This window comes from Coenobita brevimanus, chromosome 78 (genome assembly GCF_032717465.1).
Source record: "Coenobita brevimanus isolate Jiangsu-jjx chromosome 78, ASM3271746v2, whole genome shotgun sequence".
Taxonomy (NCBI): Eukaryota; Metazoa; Arthropoda; class Malacostraca; order Decapoda; family Coenobitidae; genus Coenobita; species Coenobita brevimanus.
Genome location: NC_137031.1, coordinates 28,567,100 through 28,586,075, shown reverse-complemented (window position 1 = coordinate 28,586,075; position 18,976 = coordinate 28,567,100). Strand labels below are relative to the sequence as shown.

The window sequence follows — 18,976 nt, the reverse complement described above, 5'->3', positions numbered from 1 at the left end:
GAGGTTAAAGATTTATTCCAGACTCTCCTGAAAGCCTTTGAGATGTCCAAAGCAATGGCAAAGCTTTTACCAAAGCCCCAAAAGGAGGATGACCAAGAATCTGAGAGGTAGATGAGAAGATCGCCATTAGAACACCCCTGGTAGAATCCATACTGACGACCGGAAAGGAAGGTTGTGACAGGAAAGGCACTTTATTTTACTTATATATATATATATATATATATATATATATATATATATATATATATATATATATATATATATATATATATATATATATATATATATATATATATATATACACGCCATGAATAGAATAAGAAACATTAGAAAAACACGATGTTAAAGTAATTGGGCGATAGTTAAAGGGCTGGAGGTGGTTACCCAACTTTGAGACGGGTTGACTGGGAGCAACTGTCCAGCAAGAATGAAAGGTACAAGTTGACAGACATAGGCAAAAGAGTTTACCTAAGCAGGGTGTGAGCACAGAAGAGTTCTTTAGGACAACAGGAGGGACCCATGTGGACTGAATATCACAACCCCCCAGAAAGGATGCCTTCCATTCAAATCCCCGATGAATATGAACAATCGGGGCAACTGGCAAACTAATCCATTAAGGTCCTTTCAAAGGCCAAAGGTAATTTGAGGGAGGTAGACATTACACACTATGTATTTACTCCCCAGTGCCATTTGGGCAGACAATAGGAAGAATGGTGTTACAAGCACATCAAAATGGCAGAAGATGGCACACGCCCTGATGATCATCTGCAGTGTTGATGGTGATAATATACCAGTATATTCCCCTCAGTGGGGAAAATATCTGGTCCCTCAACAAAGTCTTATGCCGACAAATGCAGACAGGATGGGTCTCAGCTAAGAGAAGTTGAAGCTCTTCCCAGAGACCTCTCAGGTCTCTACAGTTCTATTGTATGATTATGAATGTTTTCTATTACTTGTGGGTCCAGCTTTTAGGCAGCCCCATTCTTTGCTGAATAGAAAACACTCTGTTTGGACACACTGCAGGTGGGTGGCAGTGGTGACCCAGAGGGCCCAACAGCTGGTTTCCTTTTTTATGTGATGAGGTTTGGAAAGCAACATGATGCTGCTTCCCTTTCCTCTCACCCCTTACTACCTGCCACCTACCATTAGGAGGTGATGATGCAGAGGTGACTGGTGGTGGTACAGTCAGTCTAGGCGGCTTGGTAGCCTGCAAGTTGGTAGCCCTAAAAGAGACAATCACATTATTAAATGAGTCACAACCTTGTCAAGTGGGGTAGGAGCAGCCCCCTAACTTCTAATGTCAAGCTCAGAGGATGCACAAGGCAGCAGCGTACATCTGGCTGTTGATGTCCTTGCCAGGACTGTGAATGCAGCCTGCAGGGATGCATGGAAGTGGGAAGACAACCCTACTCACGAGTGATCTCTCCATGGAGGAGACACTGTCCACCAAAGTTGTTGCAATAACAGAGGCTCCCCCTGACTGGAATGCCTGTGACGAATGAATGCTTTGAGAGGCACGAGAAGCAATAGGATTTGTTCTATTGCACTGCTCTGCCTCCTGCCAACATGACAGAGTGGAAGCAAAGGTGATCTTAGGAGGATTAACACCCTCCTGACCTTGTCCTTTGCCGCTGCAAAAGAAAGTCGTTCATGGGTTTGGGGACCTCACTCTCAAATTTCTACTGGTCATTATGGGTGCAGGGAAGCTGGATGAGCACAACAGCAGTTCACATAAAAGGGGAGGTGGCAATCAATCTCACCTTGATAATCACCAGCACAGTTATCACACTTATGGGAAACCTTGCAATTTTTTACATTAGGACCGACTGACATACTCAGACCTCTGGCAATGGAAACATCTCCTCAACCTTGGCATACAGATGGTAGAAAGCTGTGTTGAGGACGTTGAGCAATGTATTGAGTCAACCATCATTATAAGAGATGGTGTGTGTGTGTCTAAAGGTCCCTTTTACTCACTTCCTGATCCTTTCACATTTCACCTTTGCTGGTTTGGCAGCCCCTCTAGGAGGTCCTCTTCAGAGTATCCAAGAAAATCTATGGAGAAGAGTACTCCCTTCGTCTGGTTCATGGTGCCATGACAGGTGACCACCACTTTTCTGGAAGACAAATTTTTCATGGCATGGATGCAAGCAGTTTCACTGGAATCCCTGACCTCAACAAGAAGTGATCCTTCTGCCTATAGGACAACATTTTCAGATGACCCACAGGCCTTGACCAGGTCACAGTGGACTTTAAACGTATTTTGTTCTAAAAAACAAAACAAAAAAAAACAAACAAAGCCAGCCAGTTTCAAGACGGAGAACTTCTCATAGTCATCTGGTATAAAGACAACAGGAATCATCTCGCTTCGTAGAACAGAATGTTTTCTTAGAGGGATTGGTGCCCCTTCCTTGAGAACTCCACTTTCCCTTGTTTCCATTCACCTGATATGGTTCAAGTGTTATCATGCTCAGCACATCAGGAGGAGTGTCCTCCTAGCACCCCATAACTCCTAGAGCCTGTGGAAGGACTGGCAACTCCTGGAATGGGTAAGTCATTTGATGATCCAATAGATCTGCAGGGTTCGTCAACAGGAGATTCAGATTCAGGATCCCCTGGAGTGCCCAGGGTCAGCAGGAGGAGAAATGTGGCTGATAGATGATTCGTGGGCATGACCACATTGCACACTAGGATTAATGTTGGAGGATGATTGTGCCATATGATTATAAGAAGTGATTTAAATACCCCAATCCCTTACAAAGGAGCCCAGCAAGGGGAGGCAAAACGGCAAGTTATAGAACGCCTAACAGCCCCAGGGAGAATGGAAGAGAATACACGGGTAACCACCACACAACCAGATGGCAGCTTTTGACCAATAGAGTGCTACGCCATATGGTACCCACTTGACCCTGACCAAAGAGATGCCAGCCGATTGAATTGATCAAGCGGCCCATCTAGCCGCACCAATCAATCAAAGACGTATGTTGCAAAGCAGTGGGGCACATCATGTGGCATCACCCACCCACCAGGGAATTTGTCTCTTTAGCATCACGGGATGCCACACACAGAAAAACATGTGGGGGAGCGAGGCAACTTCATTGACCAAAGATGATCGGGGCAGGGTGACAATACCTGGTGATGGTTGTGGAGCACTTTGTCCACGAGACTGACGGATGTCAGTCCTAACTAAGCAGCCAGGCAACCAAAATAAGGGCTCCCACACACCACGCTGCAAGGCCCACAACCACTGCAAGGTAGCTTCCCTTTGGTGGGGAGTGTATGTCTCATTAAAATCCAAGGTTGGAGAGTTTTTCAAATGCAGTATATGACTGACATAGACTGAAGTACGGACTTTCATTTAAATCCATTCATTAATAACGTTTGTATTGTCATTATTCTTAAACCTCATTGTAGTGAATCACCATGCGGCTACATGAAGTAAGTTGGTTAAAAAAAATTTATGCCTATTGGTTACCTTTACTGTTCTAGTAAGAGTGTAGGAGTGAGTCAAGAGTGTGATTTTCCTGTGGTTATTTAATTTTATATATCAAAGCAAGGATTGCTGAGATACAAGCAAAGATAATGATGGTTCGTGATGGGTGGGTGATATCAAATCTACTGTGTTGATGATGTTGTGCTGCTTACTATTAACGAAATGATTTTTTGAAGATGTTCAAAACGTTGAAAACAGAGTGACAAAGTCTGAATGAAAGTGCATGTTAGAGTAAGAACATGGTTGTTGAGAGAGAAGGGGAGACGGCGTAATATGCTGGTTAATGGAAAGAGACTGAAAGAGGTGGAAGATTTTAGGTTCATAAATACAATAATAGACCGTAGAAGCAAATACTGAAAGAAAATGGAGAATAGAGTGTCACATGAAAGCCATATGGCTGTTGCTGTAAAGACCCTGTCAGCATCACAGCCCAAAGGACAGATCATTTTGCCATGGTAGATCCCCGTCTTCACCCTTTTGTCTGAGATGATCGATAATGGAAATCTCTTGCAAACGGATGAACGACTGGAAGCTTGATACAAGTGCTCTAACCTGGATCGACTTATCTCTAAATAAAGGATAATAAATCAGCCCTGTTAGAACATTGACACTGACCCATTTACCTCCTTCCATATCTCTTTTCTTCCTCGTATTCTTGCTGTCTTTACCATGTACCAGATCGTAACCCCTACCAACAAATCCACAATCATGCTGATTGATGCAGGAAGTGCTTACACCACCATCAGCTAAAACGGCGCTTGAGCACCAGTTCTCTTTCACCCTTTCAACGACCGACAGCGAGATCAACGCCTGCACAAATATTCCCAGCCTAGGACCACAACTTTGATAATAATACGTGCCTTCAACCAGAACTTTGATAATAACACATCCATTGGTCCATAACTTTCATAATAACACATGCCATGTATCAAAACTTTGTTGATATTTTTTTTTTTAATGCAAGAAAGAAGGAACCAAAGGCCAGGAATCCGCAAGCCGTTCCTTCCAAGAAAAAACAAAAACAATACAATAGAGAGCCAAATTCAAGACCTGTTCATTTCGAGTTTTCTGGACACACTGCGTTTGAAAGACTGGAGATCATAGGAAGTAGGAAATATAGACAAAGGGAGACAGTTCCAGAGTTGACCTGTTGCATAAATGAAGGACTGGGAGTGACGGTTAACTCTTGCATGAGAGAGTTGGTCAGAAAAGGGATGAGAATTTGTTGCACCCACTGTAGAGGTGGAGGGATGCAAGCAGACAGCTCAGAGGAGCAGTGACAATTGAAGCAGTGATGGAAAAGAGATAAAGATGCAACAGTGCGGCGAAGAGACAGAGGTTGAAGGGGGCCAGTAAGAGGAAGAGAGCTGATGGGACGAAAAGTCTTTGGCTCCACGCTATTGAGAAGAGCTGTATGTGGGGAGACTCCCCACACATAAGAGTTGTACTCTAAACAGGGACAAATAAAATCCGTGTATAAAGTCAACAGCTGTGCAGGGGTAAAGAAGGTACGGAGTCGGCTTAGAACACCTAATCTCTTGGAAGCAGATTTTACAAGAGATGCAAAATGATTTTGCCAAGATAAGTCCTGAGTCAATGAAACTCCAAGAATGTTTAAGGATAATGCAGGATTGAGCTGGATATTGTTAAACATTAGAGGGCACTCCTGTAGAAGACTGTGTCGGTTTGATAGATGTAAAAACTGAGATTTTGATCCATTAAAAACAACAAGATAATTTTTACCTCAGTCAGAGATACGAACCAAATCAGACATTAGGTGTGCCATAGCCTCATCCCTTGTTTGCTGGAGTAACTGCTGAGATGGGTGTTGCGGGAACCCAATGGAAAGGTGAAGGGTGGAATTATCAGCGTACGAGTGGATAAGGTTGTGTGTACAGCTTAGAAGGTCATTGATGAATAAAAGGATGAAAGTTGGTGATAGGACAGAACGCTGAGGAACACCACTGTTGATAGATCTAGGAGAAGAACGATGGCCTTCTACAACAGCAGCTATAGAACGGCCAGAAAGGAAGCTATAGGTGAAGGTACAGATAGAAGGATAGAAACCGTAAGAGGGCAGTTTGGAAATTAAAGATTTATACCAGATTCGGTCGAAAGTCTTCGAGATGTCAAGTGTAATGGCAAAGCTTTCGCCAAAGTCCCGCAAGAAGGATGACCAGGAGTCTGCAAGGTAGGTGAGAAGATCGCCAGTGGAGCATCCCTAACGGAACCCATGCTGACGATCAGAAATAAGATTGTGATACTGACTCAAAAACTTTTGACACACAGGATGTTAAAGCAAATGGACGATAGTTAGAAGGTTGGGAACGGTCACCCTTCTTTGGGACTGGCTGAATGAGAGCAAACTTCCAGCATTGGTCCATAACTTTGATAATAACACATGCCTTGGATCAAAACTTTGATAGAACAAATGCATTGGTTCATAGCTTTGATAACACATGACTCTGACTATAGATTCAAGAATAGCACATGACGACAACTCTGATAATAACACATGCCTTGGACCAAACCTTTGATACACATGCCTTGGACCATAACCTTGATACTATAATACGTCTTCAACCATAACTATGATTATAACACATGCCTAGGACCACAACTTTGATAATAACACATGGCTTGGACCAGAACATTGATAATGAAATACCGAGAACTCTGGCTCCGACCTGTTGATACAATGCATCGTTCAGTATGCCACTGTCAAGCATTATGCATGGACTCGCCATACAACTTCCATGATAGGGTTCATTATGGGTTCAAATGAGACTAAGTCGATTGCATATGACCTTGATCTTTGACCCCTTGACCTTGCCAGCTTTATCAGTTCATCGTCCCTTCTCACGCTATCACTGACAAAAGTTTGGTCAATATCCATCCATATGACCTTGATCTTTGAACCCATGACCTTGCTGACCTAAGTTGTTCATCATGCATTCACGCTGTATCACTGACAAAAGTGTGGTCGAAATCCGTGGAGAGGTTCAGGAGATACCGCACCCACAATGATAAACTAAGTTGACCTCACATGACTTTGGCCTTTTACCCCTTCAACTAGCTGACCCAATAGGCTAAATCATATTCCGATACAGCATAACTGGCAAAAGTTGGTGGTAATCCGTTGATGGGTTCAGGAGACATCGCACACACAAGAATGTTACTGATGCATGGACCTAAGCACACACGTACGCAGCTGGATGGACCAATCACTTAATGCCTCCTCCACCAGAGATATAATAGCACATGTCTTGGATTACAACTTTGATAATAACGTAGGCCTTGGTTCATAACTTTAATAACACATAAAATAACGCCTTACCTCTGACTAGTTTCATGCAGTACCTATCTCCTACAATACATTCGTTGGTCGTGTCCAGGGAATCATTGCCCGAGACGTTCATGCAGACAGCGATTGGGGTTCGATCGTGCCTTACTTTGTACATCCTCATCCACTCACATCTACAGAAAGTCTTGAATGAAAGCAGTTCTCAGGCCTCAGTAGCCAACAGTCAGTGGGTATTACAGAATAATGTTGTCACCAACTATAGAAGAGTTACAGAAGTTTTCGCTTATGCATCAAGCTGTTTGATTAATATTGCATACATAATTAAACTCTACATAAATATGAACTGTTAAAAAAAATGTGGTTATATAGTTTATTAAATACAACAAAGAAACCTTTGCAGCTTGTGCAAAATGTCTTTAGCACGATCCAGTGTGGCATTGGTGGGATCAGTTTCAGGTTAAAAAGATTCAGTGCTGGGATGAGCAACATGTTAACCTCATATATGGCTATTGCAGATGCTGACCAACCCACTTCTCATGTTTTGTGACGAGCCCACTTCCGGCCTGGACTCATTCATGGCAGAGACTGTGGTGACAGTGTTGAAGAACATGGCAGACAGTGGTAGGGCCATCATCTCCACCATCCACCAGCCGAGCTCCGATATCTACACCATGTTCGACCGCATCCTGCTCATGGCCGAGGGCAGGGTTGCCTTCTTGGGTCGCATGGATGAAGCTCGCCAGTTCTTCACAGAGTAAGATTTTATCCACCTGGGTGTGCAAATGAAAATATATACACTTTCAGTGCTTCTTTTTCTCGTGATAACTAGTTCCTGTCAGTGTCTTGTAATGAATTCGATTCAGTGTTTTCGGTTTCGATTTTACTTTGTTCACTTTAACTAGACTAATATTGCCACTTATACATATGAATGCTGAACTATGACAATAGATTAACACTAGAATAAGGTGGTAATCACAAAGATGTCCTGTGGAAAGGATGCACTGGTGCTGAATTGACTTTATTGTTTTTGAGGAACAGGAAAAGGCATGAAAGGATGGAAAGCTGTGCAGAGCTAAAGTGAATGAACTTCAGTATACAGTAAAAGGTAACTTACTACCACATTAGTGACATAGATGATATTTCTCATGTTGTCAAAATTTCTGTCCCGGCAATTTTCGTCAGTGATTATAATGTTTACTTCCAACAGGTGATCATGATGAGCACCCAGGTTTCATAGTTCTTTGGCTGATCTGTATTGTCTGCTTCTCATATTACATTATGCCACGGTAAGAGTTATGAAATGTTATGAGCAAGCGTTGTGACATAAATTGCGCCCTCCTGTTTTGAGTGTTGTAAGGACAGCTATTCTGTTGTTATGGGGAACGCAGGTAGTTTAACTGATTCATGACACTGTTAATCAACCATGGAATCAGTTAATATAATAAAAGAAAAACACTGTAAAGACCGAAAACAGTTATGGGACATGGAAACTAATGCAGAGTATCAATTGGTAACGGTGAGTAAACCATCCCCTCAACACAACAGTAATTTATGTGCGTAATACCATGGGCTCAAAAGAAACCGGTCGGGAGACTTCTAGCTGAAAGCTGTCCCATTCTGCGCATGATGCCATAAGACGCATGAGAGCCAGAATTACCAGGTGTTGAAACTTAGCTGTACGGTAGCATTTACACAACTTTTGTTTGGTCTTTTCAGGGTATAATTATTCAGAAGTTAATGGAAATGGCAATTTATCTGGCACATGCCAAAATTTATGTAAGCTTTTGCACAAACGCCAAAACTGGCTGTACGTGGCATCCCCTATTTGCTGGCTAGCAGTTTTGGTCAGCCACCAGACCACATACTATACACCTCAGTGACATCAGGTACAGGGGAATTTTCCTATATTAGACAGTGAATCCCCCAAGCTCGGACCAGTGAACCAGAGGGGGAGGCGGTGGTTGAATCGGTAGAGAGGCGGCCTGCAGTCCTAACGGACTCAGGATCGAATCCCTGCTGGGGCAGGGAACAGTTTAAGAATTTGAATTTCTTAAAAGCAGACTTTCCTGATCTACCAGATGACCCGCCTACATGTTGTAAAAACACCCCCGCTAATACCAATACACCAGTCCTGTACGAGACACCCTTAGCATGTATTCAATATGGATGGTGGGTGTTAGTGCCGAAGTGGTGACATATGGAGGTGTAGGAGGACTACTGGGCCTTGGGATAGGTCACTGCCCCCGAGAAATAGGCCCAGAAGCCTTTGCCCAGCGTCGGACACATAAAAAAAAAAAAATAAATAAATATAGCTCTGCAGGGCAAGGAGAGATCGTTGGAGAGACCGCTACATCTCTCACCAGAAATAAGCTACCGTGTGCGGGCTCGAACTTCCAACCATACGGTCGTGAAGCAAGTCTTATCACTGAGGTATTGTGCCCCCTCTGTGTTTCAGAAAACTTTTGGTGTTTCTAGACAAGGGGGGAGGGGGAATGTGAAAATACAGTACATCAAAATTTAAGGATATTTCATTAATGTTGGCCAAGTTCATATATACGAATATATCTACCATTATAATCCAAGAGACAGACAGACAGACAGAAAAAGAAAGAGAGAGAGAGAGAGAGAGAGAGAGAGAGAGAGAGAGAGAGAGAGAGAGAGAGAGAGAGTACCCCATCCTGTCAGATTATGAGTCCTTGCGTAATACTGGTTGGCACTTCACAGTCTGTTCGGTCACTCATTGTCTTTGTGTCAGCAACACCATGATTTTTTTTCTTTAATGCGAGGAAGAATGAACCAGAGGCTAGGAGGCCGCAAACTGTTCCTTTCAAGAAAAAGACAAAAACAATACAAAAGAGAGCCAAATTCAAGATCCGTTCATTTCGAGATGCCTGTAAACATTGCATTTGAAAGACTGGAGATCATAGGAAGTAGGAAACACAGACAGAGAGACAGTTCCAGAGTTGACCTGTTGCATAAATGAAGGACTGGGAGTAACGATTAACTCTTGCATTAGAGAGTTGGACAAAAAAAGGATGAGAGTTTGCTGCTGGACTGGTGCATTACGCACCCATTGTAGGGGTGGAGAGATGCAAGCAGACAGTTCAGAGGAGCAGTGACCATTGAAGCAGCGATAGAAAAGAGATAAAGATGCAGCAGTGCGGGGAAGAGGCAGAGGTTGAAGGGAGCCAGTAAGAGGAGGAGAGTTAATGAGACAAAAAGCCTTTGACTGCACCCTATTGAGAAAAGCTGTATGTGGGAAGCCTCCCCACACGTGAGAGCTGTACTCTACACAGGAGAGAATAAAAACCGTGTATAAAGTCAACAAATGAGCAGGAGTAAAGAAGTTACGATATCGGCTAAGCACACCTGATCTCTTGGAAGCAGATATTACAAGAGATGCAATATAATCTTTCCAAGATAAGTCCCGAGTAAATGAAACACCAAGCATGTTTATGGATGATGCAGGATTGAGCTGGATATTTTTAAACCATGGTGGGCACTCATGTGGAAGATTGTGTCGGGTTGGTAGGCATAAAAACTGAGTTTTTGATGCATTAAAAAGAACAAGATTATTTTTACCCCAATCAGAGATACGAGCCAAGTCAGACATTAGGTGTGCCATATCCTCATCACTTGTTTGTTGAAGTAAATGCTGAGATGGATGTTGCAGGAACCGAATGGAAAGATGAAGGGTGGAATCATCAGTGTACGAGTGGATAGGGTTAGATGTACAGCTTAGAAAGTCATTGATGAGTAAAAGGGAGTTGGTGATAGGACAGATCCCTGAGGAACATCACTGTTGATAGGTCTAGGAGAGGAACGATGGCCGTCTACAACAACAGTTACAGAAAGACCAGAAAGGAAGCTACAGATGAAGGCACAGAAAGAAGGATAGAAACCGTAAGAGGGCAGTTTGGAAATTAAAGATTTATGCCAGACTCAATCAAAAGCCTTTGATGTAAAGTGCAATGGCAAAGCTTTTGTCAAAGTCCCAAAAGGAAGATGATCAGGAGCGTGAAAGGTAGGTGAGAAGATCGTCAGTGAAGCGTCCCTGACAGAACCCATACTGACGATCAGAAAGAAGGTTGTGACAGGAAAGATGCTTTAAAATTTTTCTCTTAAGAATAGACTCAAAAACTTTTGAAACACAGGATGTTAAAGCAATTGGACGATAGTTAGAGAGTTAGGAATGGTCACCCTTCTTTGGGACTGGCTGAATGAGAGCAAACTTCCAGCAAGAAGGAAAGGTACAAGTTGAAAGACAAAGGCGAAAGAGTTAACCTAGACAGGGTGTAAGCACAGAAGCACAGTTCTTGTGGACAACAAGAGGGACTCCATCAGGCCCATATGCCTTGTTAGTATTGAGGCCTGTGATGGCAGAAAATACATCAGCTGAAGAAAATTTACTGTCAGCCATGAGGAAGTCAGAGGCAGGAAGTGATGGAGGAACAGCACCGGAATCGTCTGAGGTGGAATTGGAGGAGAAAGTCTGTGCAAAGAGATCTGCTTTATCAGTAGAAGAAATCGCTACAGAACCATTAGAGTAGAAAAGAGGAGGGGAGGATGATGAGGTAAAGTTGTTAGAAAGATTTTTGGCAAGGTGCCAGAAGGAGCAGGAAGAATTTGAGTTGGAGAGTTGAAAGCATTTACTACAGATGAAATTATTTTTAGCAGAGCAAAGAACTGGTGCTATGAATCAGTATGGGACGTAAATCATGGAGACAAATATGACAAACCACTCGAATGTGGCACCCTCTCCCACAGTGAGCTTCATCTGCCTGCAAAAGAGGTAAATCTTGGATGAGTAGATGAGATTGGGCATCCAGTGGAGAATGTGGTAGGTGCAAGGCCGCGAAATGTGGAAGCCACGAGAAGGAACTCCACTAAAGATGATCTCCATGAGCTCAAGCAACTCCCAGTAACACTCCCTTGCCTGTTGGGCAGTGAGCTGAAGATGGCAGGTGATGACCTCGTCACAATGGGTAGGAAGGTTGGTGAGCAGCTCGAAGCAATCAGCTGCAACTGAGGTCAATCCCTACTTGAAATGCATTAAGAGAGAGAGATGTCCGACCATAATGTGATGATGCTAGTGCAGACTGTGAAGACTTTCTGGATGTCGATCTCACTGATTGTTTCCCGTAGGGTAATGCAGGCCCCAGGGCGAATTCTGGTGTTGCTAGGAGTTGTGTCAAAGGTCGTATTTGTTGCCAAATCCACCAGGTCCCATTCTTGCAGGGAAGCAAATATCATCTCCACCAAGTCAGCTCCTGCTCCTGATTGCAGTTTGTGGACTTTCAGCAGCTTCACAATTCCCTCCCCAGACATCATCAGGATACATAAATATTCGAACTTTTCTTGGTCAGGTTCATCAGCAACCAATTACTGTCCGGGTGAATAGTGGGGGGAACACCAGGATTAAAGGACGAGCGCAGAGCTACCGCTTGTTCGTCACAAGCCTTGATTTGCCCCTCATGGATGCTCTGCCAGTTCAAAGCCATAATTGAAGGCCTTGCCATACACTGATACTGCAGCAGCCAAGATATGGACGGCATTGTGGTTGCTGGTCTTCGTGTGGTCCAGAGCATTAGACAACTCACGAGATCAGGATCGTGGCCGTTTGGGTGAGAATGTTGTAGCTGACATGGATGGTCAGGGAACAGGGTCATTGTTTTCTTCGCCTTTTTCAGAGTCCTCCAACTCAACAGAAGCTTCCATTGCTGCTAGCCGCTGTTGCTTTTGTAGTTCCCGAACTTGGGAAGCTTCCTTTCTCTCATGCTTCTTTGCTTCAGCATCGAACAGCTTCTGGTCATTACCGAGCATAATGGCTTGGGGGCCTTCCTTCCTTTGAGCTTTTGGAAACGCCATGTCCTCTTCATTCCTCAGCAGCTTCCTGGCATCCATGTGCACCAAGTAGAAGAGGTTCTTCAGCTTCAGTCTGAAGTCAGCTCACTTCCCTTCTTCCACCTCCGTCTTCCTGTCCTTCCTGTTGCTCGTAGAGATTTTCCTCTTTTAGAATCCTGGGCTTGCTCTGTGTCACTGGAATTCTGGCACAGTACCAGAATCCAGCGACCTCAGAGTCCATGATTATTGCAGCATCCGGTGGGATCCACTTTTCCTTCCAAAGATAATGGAACAGCTACCGGGGGTTCTCACCAACTGATGGCAACTTACCACATGTGTGCTGGGTTAGGGGCTGTCCATCCTACCAGATCTTGGGCTTTTACCTGGTTTCCTTCTCTTCCTTACATTTGTCGTGGTCGTCATCCTCCTTGAAAGAAGGCTGTTTGCAAGCTGTAGCCACTCCAATCAAACCTTGAGAATGACTCACCCCTGGAAAAAATTTTCAGGTGAAAGACTATGATTTTTACCTTTGTAAAGCACAAAATGACCGTTCGCTAGGCTAGTTAAAGGGGGAATGATGCAATACTGACTGACCAGTTCCTCCCCCCCCCTCGCCCTACCCCCACCAGCCCAGGCCTCACCGCGTCTTCTCTCCTCCCTCCTCGTCCTTTTCCCACCTCTCCAGCCATGACCACGCCTTCTCGCGGATCAATGAAAGGCTTCCACGAATATGGTCCAATTCTGCTATATACACTAGGGAATAACTTCAGGGCCGTTGGGTCACCAGAGTTATTTGAGCAATCTACACAAAACCTTTATGTGCCGTGTATTTATATAACTGGCACAATACTAAGGGTTGGCCCGTGAAGATTTCCAATATTCAGTTTTCTCTATATACTTTAGGACCACCCTAATATATATATATATATATATATATATCTATATATATATATATATATATATATATATATATATATATATATATATATATATATATATATATATCTATTGCCAGACACCATAATCCCGTAAGGGGTGGCCATTTGACTTTGAGTTATTGGTTTGACAGGGAGGGGCATTAACCCACCACCAACCCACTTGTTGACACGTAGGGAGCACATATGGTTTGGTTATATGGTTACCACCCAGTGTTGTAAATGGTTTCTTGACTTACAGGAAACCATTTGTCTTGTCACTCAATGTAAAGCCACCAGTAAAGGAAAGAAAAGCAATAAGAAGTGACGGGAAAGATGGGAGAAATAGCAAGAGAGGAGGGCAGGAACAAAAAAAGAATGATAAAGGCTAGGCGAGAAGTAGGCAGCACTACATCAAGTGAGTGGATGATATATATATATATATATATATATATATATATATATATATATATATATATATATATATATATATATATATATCCATCCATCCATCCATCCATCCATCATCCAATCCTACATTGCCCCATGAGGAGCGTAGGAGCCCGGGGCTAGGCGTTTGGTCCCGACATTTAAGATGAGATATATAGATAAATATATATATATATATATATATATATATATATATATATATATATATATATATATATATATATATATATATATATATATAAGTATACATGGGTGAGACAGGAGGGTGGAACGGTTGTTGATAGAGCATTGATGGATTATGTGGTTGTGTCTAGGAATGTAATAGGAAGATTGTTGGATGTGAGAGTTCTGAGAGGGGAGGGTGGAGGTATGTCTGACCACTACCTGTTGGAGGGAAAGTTAAGAGTAGGTAAGAGATGGGTGAGAGCTAGGAGGGTTAGGTGTGGCAGGGAGGTGTTGAAAGTGAATGAGTTGGATAAAAGAGAGAAAATGATTGAGTATCAGAAGTTGAAAGATGAGTGGAACGCACTGAAAGATCAGGAAAACGGCAGTGTGGAGGAGTGGCAGTTGTTTAAGAGTGCTGTGGTGTGATGTAATATGCGGAAGAGGTGTGTGGTGTGAGACATGTGGGTGGTGGTGTAAGAAAAGGATGTGAATGGTGGTGTGAAGAAAGAAGTATGGCTGTGGCTGAGAAGAGACATGCATATGAAGTGTGGCTGCAGAGGAAGGATGAGGTGTCATATGAGACGTATAAGGAAAAGAGGAATAGCGCGAGAATGGCTGTGCGTGATGCTGAAGTGACAGCAGATGAGAGGTGGGGTATGCGGTTGACTGAGAATTTTCAACATAATAAGAAAATGTTTTGGAAGGAGGTGAAAAGGGTGCAAAAGGGAGAGTCTGGAAAGGAAGAACAAGTAAAAGCAGAGGGTGGAAGGATGTTGAGATGGATGCAGTAAGGAAGAAATGGGCGGAGTATTTTGAAAGATTCTTAAATGTAGAAGAGGAAAGGGAGGCTGAGATTGTTGCGGATGGAAGGGTACAGGGAATAAATGTGTTGGGAGAGTTGAATGATACTTTGATCATGAAGGAGGAAGTGCAGGAGGCAGTAAAGGAAATGAAAACAGGGAAAGCTGCAGGTATGGATGGGTGTGCTGTGGAATGCCTGAAGGGTGGTGGAGAAACTATTGTTGACTGGTTAGTAAGATTGTTGAATGTGTGCTTTGTGAAAGGTATGGTGCCAATTGACTGGGCAAGTGCTTGTGTGGTCCCATTGTATAAAGGCAAGGGTGATAAGTATGAATGTACTAGCTTTAGAGGTATAAGTCTGTTGAGCGTTGTAGGTAAGGTGTATGTTAGAGTGTTAATTATGAGAGTTAGAGAGGGTACAGAGGGAGTGATTGGTGATGAGCAGTGTGGCTTTAGGAGAGGGAGGGGATGCGTGGATCAGGTGTTTGCTGTGAGACAAGTGTGTGAAAAATATTTAGCAAAAGGCAAGGATGTGTTATGGGCGTTCATGGATTTAGAGAAAGTGTATGATTGAATTGATAGGGAGGGTTTATGGACTATTTTAAGATTGTATGGACTTGATGGTATGTTACTAAAAGGGGTGAAAAGCTTTTATGTAAATAGTGGAGCGTGTGTAAGATTGGGAAATACTGTGAGTGATTGGTTTCCCATAAGAGTGGGGCTGCGGAAGGGTTGTGTGATGTCGCCTTGATTGTTAAATATTTATATGGATGGTGCTGTAAGGGAGGTGAATGCAAGAGTGTTAGGTGGAGGTCTGAGTCTGGTGAATGTTCATGGTAGAGAGTGGAATCTGAAGCAGCTGCTGTTTGCAGATGATACTGCACTGGTGGCTGATTCAGAGGAGAGATTAAAACAGTTGGTAGAGGAGTTTGGAAGAGTTTATGAAAGGAGGAAATTGAAAGTAAATGAGAATAGGAGTAAAGTGATGAAGTGTATGAGGTTGGTAGATGGTAGAAGGATGAATATAGTTTTGAATGGTGAGTTGCTTGAGGAGGTAGAGTGTTTTAAGTATTTAGGGTCACATGTTGCTGTGGATGGAAGAATAGATGCAGAAGTGAGGTTTGGAATGAATGAAGTAGGAAAGTGCTGGGAGGAATGAAAAAAGTGTTTAGATGTCGTTCGCTTAGAATGGATGTGAAGAAAAGGCTGTATGAGGGTGTTATGGTACTGACTGCGTTATATGGGGCTGAACAATGGAATATGGGTGTAGCAGAGAGGAAAAGTTTGAATGTAATGGAGATGAGGAGCATGTGTGGAGTGACGCGTATGGATCGAGTGAGAAATGATGAAGTGCGAAGGAGAACTGGAGTTGTTCGGGAGATGGCTAATCGAGTTGAGCAGAGGGTGTGGCGATGGTTTGGACATATGGAGTGAATGGATAATGAGCGATTGGTGAAAATGATAACTAGATCTGATGTGAGAGGTGTAAGGCTGAGAAGGAGACCACGAATAGGATGGATGGACAGTGTGAAGAGAGCGCTGGATGCGAGAGGCATGTCTGTTGAGCAAGGAAAAGTGGCTGTGCATGACAGAAATAAATGGAGAGAAATTCTGAATTGATAAATGATGACGCAACCCTGAAGGGATATTCTCCCGCATTTGGTCTGATCAGCTGATCAGGTCAAGTGCGGGTAAGGGGATGGGTCTATTATGATGTGGCAGGGGTAAACCAGCTCTGCTGTCGGGCCCTGCTATGGATGTAACTGATTGCACTGCGCAGTTGACCCTTCGGCGGTGTGGTGCGGTGAGGATCTGTCCCTTCTCCCCTTTGGGGCTAAGATGCGAATGAATGTGTTTGAGTGGATGAGTAAACTGGGAGTGTGTCGTCCTGTCTCGGCTACCTCCCTTTTCTTGGGGGAAGCAGCCTACGTATATAGTGTATAATATATATATATATATATATATATATATATATATATATATATATATGTGTGTGTGTGTGTGTGTGTGTGTGTGTATAGATAGATAGATAGATAGATATAAAACACACACACACACACACACACACACACACACACACGTGTTTTATTCAGGTGTAAACATATTAAGCTGAGGGTTAGACAACAGATACGTATCCAAGCAACCTTTAAAAATCAGTACTGTATTACAGTTTACTACAATGGAGGGCAATTTGTTCAATATTTTTACAACTCGACTAAAGAAGAAATGCTTAGCTTCATGCGACCGAAATCGTTTGCCAATTAGTTTTTACCCACTGCCTTTACTACAATTGGAGTGAACAACTGTGAAGTATTTTTCGATTGCCATGTTGTCATGTCTTTTGAATATTTTGAATACTTGAATTAAATCTCCTCGTAACCTCCATTTAGTAAGGGTAAAGAGATTCATGGCTTCTAAATGTTCCTCATATGGTTTATTTCTCAATCTAGGTATCATCTTTGTCATCCTCTGCTGTAGTATTAAAAGTTTCACCATGTCCATTTTATAATACGGTGACCAGAATTGAATGCAATACTCCGAGTGCAGGCTCACTAAGGAATTATACAAAGTGAAGACGATATTACATTCGGATTTATAATCAAATGCTCTACTTACGAATCAAATCAATCTGTTGATTTTTTCACAGCTTCTGTACATTGTTTTTTTTGGTTTCAAATTGTTTGTTATTATAACTCCTAAGTCATTTTCATCATTTACCCAACCAATTTGGACATTATTCATGTTATAACTAGCTCTTACATTTTTTACTTCCACCCCGTTTGGGATACATGGCGTCTGGCAATGAATGAAATGAATGTTTAACGCTTTACACTTATTAACCCTTTTGCTCACGATAAGTTTTGGAAAGTTTCATGTTCCACATCGTTTTTCTCCCCACCCCCCACTGCCTGCTGCGCGCTCCAAACAAGTGTATTCTCAGCTTATTTTCACCACCCAAATATATTCATTTTGCCACAAAACCCACATATCCCTATTCGTCGATGTTTGTTCTACACGATAAGCAAAAAAAAAAAAAAAAAACTATGTACGTTAGGACAGTGTGAATAATCATTTGGGAACATTCATCTCACTTCCCAATATCATAACTAGAATGTTTACTAATCAATCTCTACATGTTGTACCATCAATCGAAAGATCATTTTATTAGCTTTCTAATGCCAGGGGTCACACTTTGATACGGGGTATGGTTCGAGTAATATGCAAAAACGTAAAACCCATTTCTGACAGACAATAGATTTTTTACTAGGGGAGCTCTAGCAAAAAACTTTTCTCTCCAGTGTTATGTTTTTATTTCATCATCCTATGCAGAATTTCACCGACCCTCATTTGAGACTACAACGTTGATCGTAGACTTAATAATTTTCGAGAAAAATGCAAAAAATTACATTGTACCCACCTGCGTGCTGAACCGCCGTCAGCCTTGCTCACTTATGTTATTTTTCCCGTAGTGTACAAACATTTTTTATGCTTGCTAGCTATGTTTTTTTTTTTTTTTTTTTTTTTATCAACAGCTATTAGATTACTTCTGTTTTGTTTTTATTCCTCTCAGAAACCACACATGAACACTACACCTGCTGCTACACTAATGGTAAAAATACCCTGACCAAGAGAACACCATCGACTGCAAATATGTAATGCTTTTCTACATTACATACCTGCACTCATCACCTGGTGACTGTCAGTCAAGGCACAACCTAATATAGGGGACATCAATATATGAAAGAGAACCAGACGAGTCAGGAACATTTCCATATACATCAGCTGTCGGCCCTAATTAGCACAACTTGAACAATATGCTATAATCTGTTTACATAATTTGTACAAAAAAGTGAAGTACCTCGGCCAACAGACCACCATCGACTGCAAGTGCACAACACCTTTCTATATTGCACACTTGCACTCATCAGCTGGTGATTGTCAGTCGAGGAACGGGGTTTAATGTAGGGGACATCTATATTAGAAATAGATCAGTAGGGGGAGGAA

General features: G+C 42.6%; 1 protein-coding gene across 1 annotated transcript in view; it reads left to right on the top strand.

The window, feature by feature from the left end:
• LOC145408781 (protein white-like) overlaps positions 1-18,976 on the top strand; it is a 282,276-nt gene that overhangs the window by 238,713 nt on the left and 24,587 nt on the right. Inside the window, exon 5 of the mRNA XM_080279431.1 lies at positions 7,313-7,551. Coding sequence (XP_080135557.1) covers positions 7,313-7,551 — 239 coding nt within the window. The remainder of the gene's footprint in view (positions 1-7,312; positions 7,552-18,976) is intronic.